This window comes from Gallinula chloropus, assembly GCF_964237585.1.
Source record: "Gallinula chloropus genome assembly, chromosome: 2".
NCBI lineage: Eukaryota > Metazoa > Chordata > Aves > Gruiformes > Rallidae > Gallinula > Gallinula chloropus.
In genome coordinates, this window is record NC_140086.1 from 136,266,539 (window position 1) to 136,283,535 (window position 16,997).

The 16,997-nt window shown below is 42.0% G+C and overlaps 2 protein-coding genes across 2 annotated transcripts in view; one reads left to right on the forward strand and one right to left on the reverse strand.

Annotated features, from left to right (window-relative positions):
• UMAD1 (UBAP1-MVB12-associated (UMA) domain containing 1) overlaps window positions 1–5,405 on the reverse strand; it is a 72,149-nt gene extending 66,744 nt beyond the window's left edge. Inside the window, exon 1 of the mRNA XM_084260008.1 lies at window positions 5,293–5,405. Coding sequence (XP_084116134.1) covers window positions 5,293–5,374 — 82 coding nt within the window. The 5' untranslated portion in view covers window positions 5,375–5,405. The remainder of the gene's footprint in view (window positions 1–5,292) is intronic.
• Window positions 5,406–13,133: 7,728 nt separating this feature from the next.
• Window positions 13,134–16,900, forward strand: RPA3 (replication protein A3). The gene is made up of 4 exons (XM_084280564.1): window positions 13,134–13,274; window positions 13,591–13,665; window positions 15,741–15,849; window positions 16,348–16,900. Exons 1-4 carry the CDS (start codon window positions 13,176–13,178, stop codon window positions 16,428–16,430), a joined length of 366 nt encoding a protein of 121 aa, XP_084136690.1. The 5' UTR covers window positions 13,134–13,175; the 3' UTR covers window positions 16,431–16,900.
• The last annotated feature ends 97 nt before the right edge of the window (window positions 16,901–16,997 follow it).

A 16,997-nucleotide genomic window follows, 5' to 3' on the forward strand; every position in this document is an offset into this window, starting at 1 on the left:
TCATAGAATCTCCTGAGTTGGAAGGGAGCCATGAAGATCATCAAGTCCAACTCCTGGCTCCACTCAGAGCCAGCCAAGTCAGAGCATGTGACTGAGTGCATCATCCAGACACTTCTTGACCTCAGTCAAGGTCAGTGCTGTGACCACTTCCCTGAGGAGCCTGTTCCTGTGCCCAACCACCCTCTCAGTAAAGAACCTCTTCCTGACATCAAACCTAAACCTCCCCTGTTTCAGCTTCATACCGTTCCTTTGGGTTCTATCACTGGTCACCAAAGAGAGGAGATCTGCACCTGCCCCTCCACTCCCCCTCCTCAGGAAGCCATAGATCACAATGAGGTCTCCCCTCAGCCGCCTCTTCTCCAGGCTGAACAAACCAAGGGACTTCAGCCTCTCCTCATAAGACTTCCCCTCCAGACCCTTCACCATCTTTGTTGCTCTCCTCTGGACACTCTCCAGTATTTTTATGTCTCTCTTCTACTGTGGTGCCCAAAACTGCGCACAGTATTCAAGGTGTGCACCAGCGCAGCGTAGAGCAGGACAGTTGCCTCCCTGGACTGGTGAACAGATCCAAGATTCATTTAAATAGCACACATCCTCCTTCTTATTGGGAAGAGATTTCAAAACAATTGTGTCTGTAAGCGTTTACTTTCTCTTGAGAGGAAAGATAACAGGCAAAAATCATGCTTTTTCCAATAGTGCAAAGCATAACAAATAGGTGTTAATCCAAAATTTGTTTACTAGTTCTGGATGGACTCCCAAGAATCTAGGAAAGCACAGTAGAAAAAACAGGAGGCTTACAGACCAGGAATCTATCTTCATTATAAAATTCCCACCAACCTTTCTCACCTTGGCCACAGCCTTCCTACAGCCGTGACACTCTACACCAAGAAGAATCCGGTGCCTGCCCATTTTTCCTTGGGTACTTACTCTTGAAACTTTTAAAAAAACTACAGCAAAAGTGCTGTGTCTCAGAAAACAACCTTCAGGTGACACTCAGGTGTTCTCTGTAAGTCAGTAACAATACTCCCTACCACCTACCAGAGATCTGCACCTGAGACTGACAGCAGAGCTCTGAAGCAATAGCCACTGTTGAAAATGCCAGTATTGGCATTAGCCATTGTAGAAAATCCATGTTAATTTACACCTAAAATAATTAAACAGGAAGCTGTCCTAAGTTCAAGGAAGAAACAGAAGTTAAATACACTTTATTGGGTCTGGCTGAAATGGGGGTTAATTTTCCCCATAGCAGCCCCCATAGCACTGTGCTATCTGTCAGTAGCATGGAGGGTGTTTTGGCTACTGCATCTGGCACACATCAAGGGTACTTCTCCAACATTCCCCCTAACCAGGAGGCTGGGGGTGGGCAAGACCTTGATGGACACAGACAGGACAGCTGACCCAAACTCGCCTAAGGGACCAACTGACCAAACTCACCAACAAAGAGGGGATTGTGGGGATGTAAAGCTCAAGGGCAGCCTTGGCTGCAGTGACCATGAAGTGGTGGAGATCAAGATCCTTAGGGCAGTGAGGAGTGAGCACAGCAAGCCCACTACCCTGGACTTCCTAAGAGCAGACTTTGGCTTCTTCAGAGGCCTGCTTGGTAAAGTACCATGGGACAAAGGGAAGGAAGAGGGGTCCAAGAAAGCTGGTTAGTCTTCCAGGATAACCTCTAAGCTTAAGAGTGATGCATTCCAACAAAGAGAGGCAGGCAAAAACACCCGGAGGCCTGCATACATGAACCATTCTACACCACCATGATTCAGTGATATTCCAAACCATGTGATTTCTGCTCAGCAAGAAAGGCTACAAGAAAGGAGGAGGAAGGGAGGGCATTTGTTATTTACACTGTTTGACTTCCAGAGAAACCACAACATGTGCAGAAGCCCTGCTTAACAAAAAGTGGCCAGACATCGCCTGCTGATGGGAAGTAGGGAATAAGTCTTTTGTCTTTCCTTTGCTTCTGTGCATGGCCATTGCTTTTGCTTTATTAAACTGCCTTTACCTTCACCCACAGTTTCTTTCCATCTTATTTCCACCCCACCTCCCCGTCTTGCTGAGGAGGGGAATGACAGAATGGCTTGGTGGGCACCTGATGTCCAACCAAGGTCAACCCACCACATGCATTTATCAATCAGGTTTATCAGGGCCAGCAACTGAATTGCTTCTCTAAGCCATTTACTCCATTCCAATTTATGACATAATAAGGTCCCTGAGAAAAACTAAAACCAAACAACTCTTAAATCCACAAAACAGGGTTTTTTAAGAAATACAATTTAAAAGTAAACAAAGCAGACTTGAAATCAGGCATGGTCAAAGGCTCAGATCAAAAGCTCCTCAGAGAACCTTGCTCCCTCCAGGCACTAGTGAGAGAAAATGCAACCAACGCTGCCCTTCAGCCATCAGGGCACCACTGGGCTCACAGCCCCACGGGGTATGGCCATCTATGTCCAAGAACAGCACTGACACATGCTGCCTGAGCATATCCATCAAGGTCCAGGCAAAGAGCTGTGGAGAAGCCCACGCTAACTGAAAGCTTTCTTGTTTTCTGAATCCTGGTGTTCGGAACGCTAACTTCAAAACCACCTTGTGATGATCAGGCAAGATGAAACATTCTTCATATTTCTGTAACTGATTCACTCTTCAAAACCAATTGTATGTGCTGTGCATATTTCATAAACCTCTTCTCCCTTTTCAGAATAGTAGTTCTGCTTGTAACAGAACAAGCACCACTTTTACAGCTTCATGAACAAATGAAATGACCCATATCTAGAAAATATGTGAACTGGTACTTACACAAAAAATGCTTTAGTCCCTGGTAGAAAATTACATTTCGTATTTATTTTGTAGAGGATAAATTACAAATTCTTTTTTCTTGACTCTCACACATGCAGTCCTTGCCCCAAAAGCAAAAACAGAATTTCTTTCAGCTACTATGCTCCAACATTGTTTTTGTTGCTGCCAGTGTTTTTATGTCATCTTCTACTCAAATAATAGATATTCAGATATTGAAATTCCAAATGCATTTATATTGCACAAGCAAAAGTAGATTTAAAATATCTCAGTATATAATAGGACTTGGAAGGGTTATGAAAAACAGGAAAAAAAGATCCTCAAGATTTGACAGGTTTGATAGCTCTGATGGATCTTCCTCAAAGTGATGAAACTTCTTCCCCTTTTTTCAAATATCAGATGATACAGAAAGAGCTTAAAGTAATCAAATATTGTTAGGAAAATCACAGTTAATTATCTACATTTAAATGTGATGCTAAGTACTCTCACTGTATTTCTGAACAGTTATTCTATACTTTAACGGACAGGGCACTTTATTCTCTCTTGATAAGTTTCATTCAGACTTCCAGTAAGACTCCTGGCTGCCCTTATCAGTGCTGCATGGTGTGAACCATCTTGCAAGGCATTTATGACAGACAAGCTCTTCTGACCACAACAATGGAATTCGGGAAAGAAATTAAAAGCACTTCTTCCCATGTCCACAGCGTGTCAGGGAACTAGGCTTTTTGTTCTTACATGCTTTGAAGGAAAGACTGGGTTTAGGAACCAACATTAAACATAAGAAATTAAATTCTCATCCCTTCAAAAGCATTCACACCCTGCAGCAGTATTCACACAAATGGCTCTGTAATCCTCCTGAGATTTGTTAGACATTTAGTGCTGGTATTTTAGAATATTTTACACCTAAATTTTAAAAAAAGCTTCAGAACCTCCCACCTGAGTAACTAAACAGTAGCTAGCAGAGTAGGTAGGTGTGGTTTTGTGGGTTTTCTGGACTGCCACTATTCCTAGACAAACAAAACTTGTAGATAAGTATCTGCTTAAGTGCTGACCTGTAATTCTGCAACTTACATCCACCTAGCAAGATAGTGATATGTGCCACTCACAAGGCTGATGGCAATTCTTTTGCCCTGTAAAAGTTAAAATGAAATTACCGACCATTTCACTGCAGTTTGCTAAACTGACTTCTGTCAGCACAAAGAAATCAAAAACCAAAGATTCAAGCAAAACTGCTCGTTTTAAAGTTTATATTTAACAGATTAATTTATGATTTTACATGAAAAAAGTTTAGTCACTAACAGTGCTTTAGGAAAAAGGTTAAACTCAATGCAGAATCATGATAGGCAACTGTGGGACATAAGCAACATTTGGGTGTAGAACCTCCCTGCCTGTTACATAACTTGAAACTCTAAATGGTCTCCAGACGTTTTGGGACAACAAAGCATCTCCTTTGACCCTTCCACAACACGGATGCTGAAGTGATTTGATGTATCCATCAAAACCACTGCAGATTAAAAAAAAACTACTGGAAGACAACCATTAAACATGGCAATACAGTCACAGATGTAACAACTGGTAGGTAGTTGGGGATATTTGTTTTAATAGAGAACTATTACAAAGAATGTAAGTAAGCAAGTTATCCTTAGAACAAGTTCCAGAAATCCCTACTATTAGATATTGGTAATACAGAGGCTTTCATAATTTGAAAAAGCTCAGGAAGAAGTATCACTTAAATAGAGAAACACTGTAAGATTCCTGATAAGAACAAGTCTGTAAATCAGAGCAGCAGAAGCTGAATATTGATGATGACAGATTTACAAGGAGGAAAACACAAATTTTCAGAAGAGGAAAAAGGATCAGTTACAGCATGACAGCAATAAATTTTTTATCTTCTGCATGCTTGAGCCATCCTACAAGAATGTAAAAGAGCTTGATTAAAGCTGCAAATTTAGCCATTTCACAGGTAAGTACACTTCACATTAATTTATGAGGAACAAAAAGACTTTGAAAATGCTGAACTGCTTAATTTTCATCAAGCTAAGCAAGAGTCAGATTCTGAGACAGAACATTTACATTCGGCATTTGTCTGGAAATGCTTCTTGGCTTCCAATATAAAAAGACTTTGGGGTAAAACTAAAAGGCAGGAACATGATAAGAAACACTCCTCTAACAACTGCATTGTTACTCTCTTCCCGCAACTCATAAAGCTACTCTTGAGCTTTCTTGTTTGGGAAGAATATAACTTCTCCTTGATTACAATATGAGAGGAAAATGGGAACCCACATTTTCAATGCTCTTGAATAATATTTTGTACCTATGTAAATTAAACTTCAACTATTTAGTCCAAATAATGAGACTAGGAATAGTAACCCCTTCAGGAAAAGTAAGAATTCTGAACAATTTTTACCATAGCTTCTCTTAGCATCTCATTTGATCCAAGCATCTCAAAGAAACTTTTACATTTCGAACATAAGAATGACATCATATAGAAGTATCACCTACCCACAATAACAAATCCATCTGCTTCTCTCTCTGGCACTGTAACCTTCTTTGAATCTTGACTTTTTCGGAAGAAGCTGAACATCTCTTCTTTTTTTTTCTTCTAAGTCCTTATCTAAAATGAAGACAAAACATGGACAATAAATATAACAGTTTAACCTAAGAAGTCCACACCATGCCAGTGGCCACATACATGATATTACAGCTTAATATTTATTATCAGATTTGAAATATCAAGCATTTGTATATATTTACTTCAATACACAAAAAGAGAGTTAAGGATAAAAGGCTTTTCTCTTAAATTAGGAATGGAATGGAACTATTAAAAACAAAACAAACTTCAACCCTTCTAAAGGAAACTGAAAGAAGGAAACTCCCTTCAGCATTTACTCAGTTTCCATATTTTTCTGCTACTTAGAACTGTGGTTGCACAGACTTTCTCATCAGAGTTAGTTCTCAAGCATCTCAATTTTGAAGTCCAAAATATGATCCTATTGAAAATGCAGCTTTATAATGCAGGAATAGTGGAATGAAGCAGATTGCATTAGAGATGTTCAGTTTTAAGCATCTGTGCATAAATTAAGATCAATGCGCTGATGCCTACAATATTAGTGCAGTGTCTATTTTAACAGTTACCACTGATTTCCTTAAAAGAAACTATGAACTCTGAGTTCACAACAGCTAGAAGAAAACAAGGAAACCAGTGGAATAAAAACATTAACTGAAAATGTTTATGCTCAGTGTCTCTTCTCTATCAAGACTTGAAGATTACATAAAAACTATTCTGAATAGTTTAAAAGGGTGAATTCATATTTAAAACCCCAAGAAGACAGTAGCCAAACAACAGGCAGTTGGGCCAGCTTCTACAAATAAAAGTCCTTTGAACCACCCCAAGAACATGGATACGTGACAAAACATTCTTCTAAACAAATTCTCTAATTATTCTGAATTTTAAGATGTAGAGTCAAGGAAGTTTCTCTCCTTCCAAAAAAAGTTCTAAGAAAAGCTTTATACCGAAGCATCATTCACGTGAAGAACAACCAGGAGAACCACACAAAGCACATATCCACGAGTTCAGTTTATGGAGTGGACCACCCATGTACCACCACCTACTCCCTATTTTCTACATAAATGGCACCACTGAATGCAGCAACTGAGTCTTCCCAGCCTCCTCCTGCAACAGCAACTCCAACCACAGTGCTGGGACAATGAGAAGAGACACCCCAGCAGTGGTCACCCCTTGAAGGCGCACTGGCGTCCAGCCCTTGAGGTCTGAACTCGGACCACTGGACGATGCTGCCCTATGGAGCAGCCTGTGGTCTGTCTGAAACGTGCTGTGTGCCAAACACAGAGGAAGAAGGTTTAATGAAAGGTACATGAAGCTGTTCTCTGTTAGAATACCAATATAAAATTGGGAAAATCGAATAATGTAACTTCAAGTAGTTTGAGGAGAAGAATCCTGATTTATTTTGCAGACACCAATGTTTAAAGGAGAAGAGACTGGCAAACCAGTAACAGCTTCTAATACACACTCCCAACAGAGTAAAGGAGTCCAGTCTAAAGAAAAGTTGTGTCAAGTTTCAATAACACTATTTCACACTAAATTTAACAAAGACGACTCTTTAGGAGGTGGAAAAGAGAAAAGAGTGCTACTATGCACTTTTTACTAAGATAAAAATCCTGGATCAATTATTTGCCAGAATTCTTCACTGCCCACCCCAATATTCATGGTACCACAAGCAATATATATATATTTTTTAATTTTTTTTTTTTTTTTTGGTCCTAGTGACTTGTAGCAATGAACTGCACAATCAGCTGACTATTCATCAAACTGCCTCACAGTCTTCTGTTACGGGCAATAGCAGAGAGTCCAGATCACACAAAGTCCTATATGATGTGTAAGCACCAGCTTGAAGGAACAGTATATAAATAAAACATGGCAAAAGCAGCAAGGATTCAAACTGTGGCCTGATACCTGAGACTTCAGACTGAACGCCCCGCAGGCTGGCCAGTTACTGCTTGCTTATGCTGACGCAGTGCAATTACTATCAACCAAATAAACTACACTGATGTACACAAGAACAGCCCCACATATGCAGAAAGTAATAATAATTTAAAAATAAAGTAAATTCCACTTTATTCCTTTTTGCTTGCTTTCCTACCTTACTACATGAAAAGCTGCTATTTCCAGTTCTGTGGAGATTACACAGTAGAAACTCCTAATTACCTCATTTATTCCTTACCTTCTCCCACACCCAGGCTCAACACATGGCGCCAGCAGCATATTCCTTTTTCAGCCCTCAGGGAATAAGTCTTCTCCTGCTACCAATTAGGGTTGTCAGTCCCATAGCTCAAGTGGTAAAAACCTGTGCTGTAATGCTCGAGAGTCAGGTTTCTGCTCCGATGATGTATGAAGGAGAGGCAGTTGTGGAACAGTTTAAAATGCAATTTTACCTTCATCCGAAGTGTGCAACAAGAAGCAAAATCAACTTGATGTGTAAAATCTTACAGATAGCTTTGGTAAAGGCTCAGATTCCAGCCAGCCACTTCAGGTGCCAGATCTGCTATTGCTCCTATCACTTTTTTTTCTTTTTCTCTGCACTATTGTACAGTTTTCAGCTCCATCAAATAGTTTTCTCTTTCTTGCACAAAGAAATGCATCTTAATAGGCATATACATGGCACAGAAGACTTGTGCAGGAAACCAGCCATTTGTTGTCTTTTGAATCCTGCATATTTAACATATCTAAACTTCACTGCTTAAAGGAAAACTGACATTTCAATTCAGAGTAAATTAACAATCTGTACAATTCGATCTAGCCAAATTAATGTTACAAGCACTTTCACATGCTAGATTTTTTTCCTTCTATTGACAGAAGGCAGCCTGAATATCCCAAATTTTTCTAAAACCCACAGAATTAATTTTGTCTACATACGTGAGGCTTGATCTTTACTTTGTGGTTTTCAGTTTCTGAAGTAGCATTAACTTAATTCCACTGCCAGCAGTATTTCCCAAACAAAAAACAAAACAAGCAAACACAAAAAACCCAAAAGACATCCTCTTGCTTGAAGCAGAAAAACAAACAAAGCAAGGCACCCCATAAACTCAGCCCTCAAATTAGTAAGAAAGTAAGCAGTAAGAGAACAGCACATGTATTTTGTGACTGTGAATGTTGGGGATGTGGTAAGGAATCCATGTATTGAAAAGACTAACATGATCAGTGAGGATCTTTCCTTCTCTGAGCATTCACCACTTGGAAACAGAGCATGTGCTTGTAGATCTCATGTCTACGTAACTGATGTGGAGGAAGGAGCTCACCAACTACTACTTGTAGTATTTCCATACCTTTGTTGCACACCATATTAAGTTTAAACAACAAAGAACAATCACCAAAATAGAAGGGGGGTACAGAAATGAAAAGTAGACCTGTATACAGTATGGCATAGGTAAAGGGAAAACTGCAGACAGGCAATGCTGGGACATTTGTGATACTTGTTCTCTTAAGCATTTTATCGACTGTGGTGCTTCAAAGGAAACATAAATCTCTCCAGCAACAGGAAATGCAATCACTAAATTTCTTGAATTAGATGTTAAAACCAGAACAAAGCCCCCGTCCAACAAAGAAACACATAGTTGAATGGAAACACTCCAGCTCTTGAAGATAACACCACAGTTTCAGCACTTGCAGAATCAGGCTGGAGTTTTACTACTTATAGATAAGATGAGGTTTCAGTTAAAAGCTGAGAACTACCGGTTTCCACACAAATCTCACTGCAGAACAAAAATTAAATTTGAATTTTGTGGACCTGGGTGCATGGTCACACAGACCAGAGGATAAAGAATGTGGTTGCGGGTTGTTTTTTTTTTTAAAGCTGTCAGCACAAAATCACAGAAAATACACCCTCCATTCAGCGACAGCACCACGTCCCTGCAGTAATTTCTCCTACACAGCACAGCACTTTTCCCTTCCAGATGGGATTAATTTTATTTCTATCGGAGACCTGAAATTGAATTCATTGCCTAAAGATAAAAATCTCCCTTGGTAGGAATATGAAATTCCCTTCTCCTCATGTTTCCCCCACACCAAAAAAGTGAACACAACTTTTTCTTTCTTCGGTCTCAATCGCTGATAGTTAAGAATAATGCTTTTGGCACTGCTTCAGTCATTAGCAAGTAATAAACTCTGAACTACAGCAATTCTGTGAGGCTGCAGAAAATATTTTATCTTTCTGTGAGGCTCCCAGAACATACATGGGATTGGACAAAGATGGGTTACAGAGCTGCACAAAGGGGTTAATTTATTCCTCCTGCATTTTGTCAGTCTCCTTTGACAAGAAGTATGGGTGACCTTTGAGCCAAACCAATACATTTAATCCAATAAATTTTTTCCATACAATAAAGATCCAGCATATTTAGCGTTACTTTTCAGCTTTTTCCCTCAACATTCACAAGTGACAGGAGGAGGAAGGTAATTTAATATTAAAAACACCAAACATGCAGAGTAAGATAAAGAGAGGATACCAAGAAATACAGCAGAGCAAAATTGCAGTGGCACTGCCTGCAATTACGTAAATGATGAAATGAGGTCAGAACAAGATATAAAACTGGCCTTAAAGAAAGGACCAGAATAGTTTCACATCTAGCAATTTAAGATATATAATCTATGCAAGGAGAAAACAAAGCAAATCTGTCTTCCGTGTCAGCATCCGCTGTGATTCACCAATAAAACAGCAATCAGAAAAAGAGCAAGATGTTTACAGCCCTGTACAGCCCTGCCTGTGACACGAAAACAAACGATTTAAGAGTCAAGAACACACATGTTGGAAAGATTTCTCTGTGACACCAAAAGAACACCAAAGCTTTTGGCCTAGTATAACTTCCTACATGAAGAAGTAAAAAAATACAACATATAACTTGTTTTATCTGGCATTAACATTAGTCATATTCCTTTACTTTGTGCTTCTTGAAAACAGAGGGAAGGTGTCAAAAGAAACGCAAATACCAAAAAAAAAACCCCAGATATGCATGCAACAACACACTAGTAAAGACTTTTTTACTTACATAAAATGTGAATGTTTATTTTTAAAGTTTTAGGAAAATTTAAGGGAAGCAGAAATACCAAGACAAATTACCACAGTATAAAAACACTCCAACATGCTGAATCATAAATAATCAGCCACAATCAAGTCAGACAATAGAAGCATAGCTGACAAAGGCAAAGCCAGGAGTGAAATAACATGTCAACATTCAAAACCCTGAAGGTGATAGAAAATTCTGAAATAGAAAACTAGGTGCTTATTAGGTGCAATACTCAATAGCTTAAAACCTACTTCTTTCCCTGAAAATAGTTCTCTATTGACTCCAAACCATCAACAGGTTCTAAGCATGATACTGCTGTATGTATGAACTTCTGCAGGGTATTTTTCTAACAGCCAACCCTTCAGACATGGCAGACAAATAGCCCTACAAGAGTCACTTTGCAGCAGGCTGCTGCATCTTGATCCAATTGTTACATTTATGAGATCTCTCCTTTAAAGTCACTGAGGATATGCTTAGGAGATGAGAGTATTTTCTGGTAATAAACTACTGAAAAGGTGAATGGCACAGTGACACTGAGGAGATGACAACTAGTTACACACCATCAAAGATACAACCCCACAGCACTCCCTAGCCATGTGCTGGTTCTGCACAGGTTTTAGCTGTACCTTGCTTCTGTTGCAAGCTGGTTCAACTTGTAGAACCATGTCAACACTAGCCCAGCCAACTAACAAAACCCACTTTTTGCTGGTAAGCAAGCTAAACTAACCTGTAACTGGTTAGAAAAGACAGCCAGCAAGCAGGTGTTGGGATCACCCTTTTAAGCCAGGGCAGAGTTAGGTTCTCTCCAGTATTTCCTGAAACATCAGTCCTGGAAGTGGAAAGGTAATCACAGAATGGCTGAGGTTGGAAGGGTCTTGTGGAGGTCATCTGGTCCAACCCCCATCTACTCAAGGAGGGCCTCCTAGAACTGGTTGCCGAGGACCATCTGTGCCCGTGCTTCTTTGTCACTCTCACAGCAAAATAAGTACTTCCTGATGTTCAGAAGGAACCTCTTGTGTTTCAGTCTGTGACCATTCCCTCTGGTGCTGTCACTGGGTACCACCAGCTCAATTCTCTTCATGCCCTCCTTTCAATATATATATGCATTAGTAAGATCCCCCTGAGCCTTCTCTAGGCCAAACAGCCCCAGCTCTCTCAGCCTTTCCTCATATGTAAGATGTTCAGTCCCTTAATCGTTGTTGTTGTTGTCCACGTTATCTCTAGTACCCAGCACTTGGACCCAATGCTCCAGATGTGGCCTCACCAGAGCTGAGGGAAAGGATCGCCTTCCTCAGCCTGCTAGCATTGTTACACCTAATGCAGCCCAGGACACTGTTAGCCATATTTGCCATACAGGCAATTGGGAACAATGTCTCCATGCAAGGGACAGTCTAGGAAAACACAAGGAAAAAGGCAAGAAGTGTGGCAAGAGTGCCACGTCCAGATGCTAGCTGTCTTTTGTTCACCAGTCACTGTCATCCTGGGGATTAAGTGTAAACTCTTTAATTGTGAAATTAAATTAAATTAACAGAACAACAATCATCTAGTCCAACTGCCTGACCAACTCCGGGCTGACCAAAATTGAAAGCATATTATTAAGGGCATTGTCCAAATGCTATTTAAACACTGACAGGCTTGGGGTATTGACCACCTCTCCAGAAGCCTGTCCCAGTGTTTGAGCACCCTCTTGGTAAAGAAATGTTTCCTAAGGTCCACTCTAAACTTCCCCTGGCACAGCTCTGAAGCAGTCCCATGTGTCCTGTCACTGGATACCAGGGAGCAAAGCTCAGCACCTCCCTCTCTACTTCCCCTCCTCAGGATGTTGCAGAGAGCAATGAGGTCATGCCTTAGACTCCTTTTTTTTTTTTTCTAAATTAGACAAACCCAAAGTCCTCAGTAGCTCCTCACAGGACATTCTTTCCAGCCCTTTCACCAGCTTGCTTGCCCTCCTCTGGACCAATTCAAGGACCTGAAAGTCCTTCCTAAGTCGTGGGGCCCAGAACTGCACACAGTACCCCAGGTGAGGCTGCACCAATGCTCACTACAGCCAGATAACCATCTCTCTTGCCCAGTTTGGTTATACAGTGTTCAGTGCACCCCAGGATGCGGTTTGCCCTGGTTTGCCCTCATGGCTGCCAAGAGCGCGTGGCTGCATCCTGCTGAGCTGCTGCTGTCACCAGCATCCCCAGATCCCTTATTACAGGGCAGCTCTCCTGCCTCTCCTCCCCCAGTTTATCCTTGCGCCTGTGTGGAATGCGTGGGTACCCCAGCAGTAACGCGCAGCCTTCTGAATGTCAAACGCATCCTGCAAAACGAGCCAGGGTTACGAGACCGGCGACGGGTGACCTGAGGGGAACCGGCAATGCCTGAAAAGCAGAGGGAAAGCGGCCGTTCGGGGAGGGAAGACACGGGGTAATTTAAGAGAAAAGTAATTAAATAGCAAAATCTACGTCGGATAAGGGCTGGAAGGTGCCAGCCGAGCAGCAACGGGGAGGCCGGCGCGGGGGAAGAGGGAGGGCTGAGCCCCGGGGAAGCTTCCCCGGGGCTCAGCCCTCCCTCTCCCCCCGCGCCGGCCTCCCCGCCGCGGAGACACCCGCCCCGCCGTCACCCACCGGCCCAGCCGCCCGGTGCCGCTACCGCAGCCGCTCACCAACAGCCGCCACCGCTTCCGGATCGCGTCAGGCCAAGGGGAAGTCCCACCCCACTGCTGCTTCTCCCTTCCCCCGCCGCTTCGCCCTCCCCTCCTTCCCGTTGCCGCGGGTAACGGCGCGCCTCCCCTCCGCAAAAGGGCGGGAAATCGCGCCGCGATGGTGGACGTTCATGAGGTACCGCGGCCGCGTATCGCCACCGGTCACCTGGCGCAGCACATCGGGAAGCCCGTCTGCTTCGTGGGCCGCGTCGAGAAGGTCCGCGGTCGGCTCGGCGGTCGGTTTGCGCTCTGTGGGACGCGGCGCGGGGCCTCGGGAGGTGTAGCTGCCCCGGTCGCCCTGGGTAGGGCCTCGCCTCGGTGTGCGCTCTGGGCTCGGGCCCTGTGGGCGGGAGGAGGGGGGAGTTGTCCGCTTCCCGTGAGGAAGACCGGCGGCTCCAGGCAGGCTGGGGGCAGGGCGGGAGGCGGCCGGTTCCGTCGGAGAAAGTCCCTCTGTGCGCCTGGTTGAGGCGGTTAAGCCTGTGGCGCGTACAGTCAGCTGCCTTTCGAGTTCACAGGCCTCATGTCTTGTACAGATTCACCCCACCGGGAAGCTTTTCGTGCTTTCGGATGGAGAAGGAAAACACACGACCGTGGAGCTGAGCGAACCTGTAAGTTGAGAAATACTTTGGAAATACTTGGTGTTGCCTCTTGAGGACGGCGGAGGTTTTGTCTCTTAGGAAAGCTGGGTATGCCTTGCATGTACTGGGAGTTTAGTCAGGGGAAAAAAACCCTTTTTTTTTTTTTCCTTTTCCCCTGAAGTTTTGCCCCTTCTGAAGTCCGTGCATACTTTGCATGTATTTTTAGTCTGAAAAAAATAATAATCCCTGGCTTCTCTCTTCTCCTCCTAAGTTTGATTACCTCTGCTTGTTATATCTTCTAGATAACATGCAGTTTTCATATGCAAGTCTCCATCAGTTTTCCACTGGTGTTAAGAGAGAGAACTCATTCCTTGTCAGACACAGCTGTGGCTGGCTACTTTCCCTTACTCTATTCTGTGTTTACGGTGTATTATATTCCACTATGTGTGTTAACTTTATTTTTTCCCCCCTCTCTTTTTCATACTGCCTTTATGTGCCTAGCAGAATATTTTATGAAGATAATAAAAAGCCACAACCCTCAAATATGGTATTCTCAGGAGTTTTTCGAGTTGACATTTCTGTATCCTCTTAGAATACTTGTCATAGCATTCTAGTAACCTTTTTAGTTAGTTTGAAGCATTCTTTCTTTTAAAAAATGAAAAATCAAGCAATGAATGCAATATATAAGATATGCTTATAATTACTGCACAAAAAATATTGCTTTGTTATCATGGGCCACTAAAGGAATAACATCCTGGCATTCTCTTCTGTCTTTAAATATATTTGCTCTCTAGCAAATGTTGTAATTAAAGGATTATTTTCATTGTGATGGCAAATGCTCAAGCTTAACTGAGCATGGGTGTAGTCGTTACATCTTTTTTTCTGAACCAGTTCTTAAACACTTGTGAAATGTCACTATTCCCATGTGTGAGAATTGCACGTGGTACACTCAAGACAGGAGGTTTTTTTATGAAAAATGCAGTTTGATCTGGCAAAGAGTTTTGTGGTAGAAATGTAAAGTTTGCTGAATTCATCTTCAGACTGCAAGAAAATGTCTTATTCTGTAAGCTCTGCTTGTCTCTTTTAACTCCATTTTCAGTTCATGAAAAGGTTTCCTGCCTTGGGTTCTTAAAACTTCAGATGTCAGCATCTGACCAATGGTCCCACAACTTCCCATAACAGAGTAAATGTATAGCTGCAACATTGGGGCACTTCACAGTCTGTAGGAGAAACTGGTGTGTGCAGAAAGGACATGGCAGGTCCATCTCTCTGGTTTGCCTCGTGTTAGTGGATGAACTTACATATTTGCTAATCAAAATGCTTTCTAGCTACCCTCCTCCCCCAATAGATTCCTTTGTTTTGTATGTGTGTAGTTCATCCTTTTAATGGAGAAACCCAGAATTGTAGGGAGGGAAGTTATTGCTGTGTTCCAGGAGACTTAGTGGAAAGTTGAAAGGAACAGTTAGATGTTGGAAGAGCAATACTGAAATAGTACTGCAATCATAGAATTAGTATCTTAAAAAAGAAAGAAAACATGTTCAGGTTTTATCATTTAGAGTAAAATAAAATTTTTAGTCTTCCCCCCCGCCTTGTTCAAACAAAAGCTTGTTATTGCTAATGTCTTTGTATTCTGAAAACTTGCTGACAGTAAAAATGATTTCCAGTTATACCTCCTGGATCTGGAGTACTGGAACTGCTGTCTGGCATGCGTGGTGCCTCCTTAGCTCTGACAGAGTTCCGTAATTTACTCGTGTTTGAATGCAGTGCACTAAAGTCTGGATTCTTCTGCTCTGTGTCCTAGACTAATCTCTGTTCAGTAGTTAAATTACACAGTTTTATATGCTTTTGAACCGGTATCTTTCATCTGATCCTTCTTGATACATTTTTGTGTTGGTACTAAATTGGCTGTTATAAGACCTGTAGATCAGTAAAGTGGCACAAGGCTCTTGTGGTCTTTTGGGGGGATGGAGGTGGAGCTGCTCAGTAGTACTGCACCGTTTGACGTGGAACAGAATCAATCATGAGCAAGCCTTCAGCTGTGGGGAGTTGGTAGCTTAAGTGCTATGCAGTAGAGACAGCAGCTAACTTAGTGGTATATTTTCTAGCTGGACGAAGAGATCTCGGGAGTTCTTGAAGTAGTCGGAAGAGTAACAAATCAGGCAACCATCATGTGCATGTCATATGTTCAGTTCAGAGAAGACAAAAGTCCTTTTGGTAAGTAAGAATATACATTATGACAAATTAATTTTGAGTTCTGAATGCTTACTCAATAAGTAAGGGAGAGCCTGGTTACCTTTTCATACAGGCAAGCTGTTTCTTCACACTGCCAGGAATGAGTAGGATGTAGAAAAGGGGAGTGTCATGGGGAAAAAATCCATACAAAATACACTGGTTTACGGTCGAACTGTAGGGACTGGCTCAAAGCAGGAGCCAGTCTAGATGATTGCCATGGTCTGATCATTCTCCCACTCCTGGCCATGTGGTTCTTGACTTGCCCTGGACCTTGTGTGGTCAAATAGCTAGCAGGTCCAAAAATAACCCTGCAGAAAGCAAGCAGTGGGAGTGTGGCTGCCTTGGGAAAACTGGGAGGATGGGGGAGGCTGGGAGTGCTCAGCTATACCGCTTTAAAATAAGCCATGCTTTTTAATGCTGTCATTTGCTGGTGGGGAATTTAGCTTATGCATCATCAGCAATTTCTTTGACCTCTTTCAGATCTGGAACTCTACAATGAAGCACTAAAAATTATTCATGAATTCCCTGAATACTTCCCGTTCGGTACTGGGAGGAGCAATTGATTTTTCTTGGCATATATTTAGAGCTTCAGAGGGAACAACAGTTCTGTAGCTTTCTTTCCTGACAGCATGGTAACAGTTGCATTTATTTCCAGCAAATATACTGAAAAGATGCTATTCCTTGTGCACTGTATTGCAAGTGGGTAATGTTATCTCTGAAAGTATACTTGTTCGGCAAGAAGAACACTTCTGTGGGTATCTCACTGTCTGTATATATTTAAACCTTCTGTGTCCATGAGAAGTGTTCTCCTTAAGGACTGGACTTGTGAGAAACTGAAGGTTTGTAGGCACCTTTTTGTTGTTGTTCGTAAAGGTTACAGGATACTTGACAGGGAACTAGTATTGAAGACATTTGGTGGTGTGTTAGTGTAAAGGTTGCTTTTTTTTCATTTGCTTTGATATAAACCTACTGAATATGGGGAGTATTTTGCATCTTGAAAATGGTATTTTCTCCAATAAAAAAGATCAGACTACACTTGACTATTTGTGTCAATATTGCATCATAGAGTGCTGGTTTCAGTGACACGTGGTGACTTCTGTTTGGTTTTACCTGGCTCAGACTATTTTAAC

What these genes read in the sequence shown, in the direction of transcription:
- RPA3 (XM_084280564.1), top strand. Translation starts at nt 13,176, where the DNA reads ATGGTGGACGTTCATGAGGTACCGCGGCCGCGTATCGCCACCGGTCAC. An exon ending in TCGTGGGCCGCGTCGAGAAG is followed by an intron (nt 13,275 to 13,590) that starts GTCCGCGGTCGG and finishes TGTCTTGTACAG; the next exon opens with ATTCACCCCACCGGGAAGCT. An exon ending in CCGTGGAGCTGAGCGAACCT is followed by an intron (nt 13,666 to 15,740) that starts GTAAGTTGAGAA and finishes TATATTTTCTAG; the next exon opens with CTGGACGAAGAGATCTCGGG.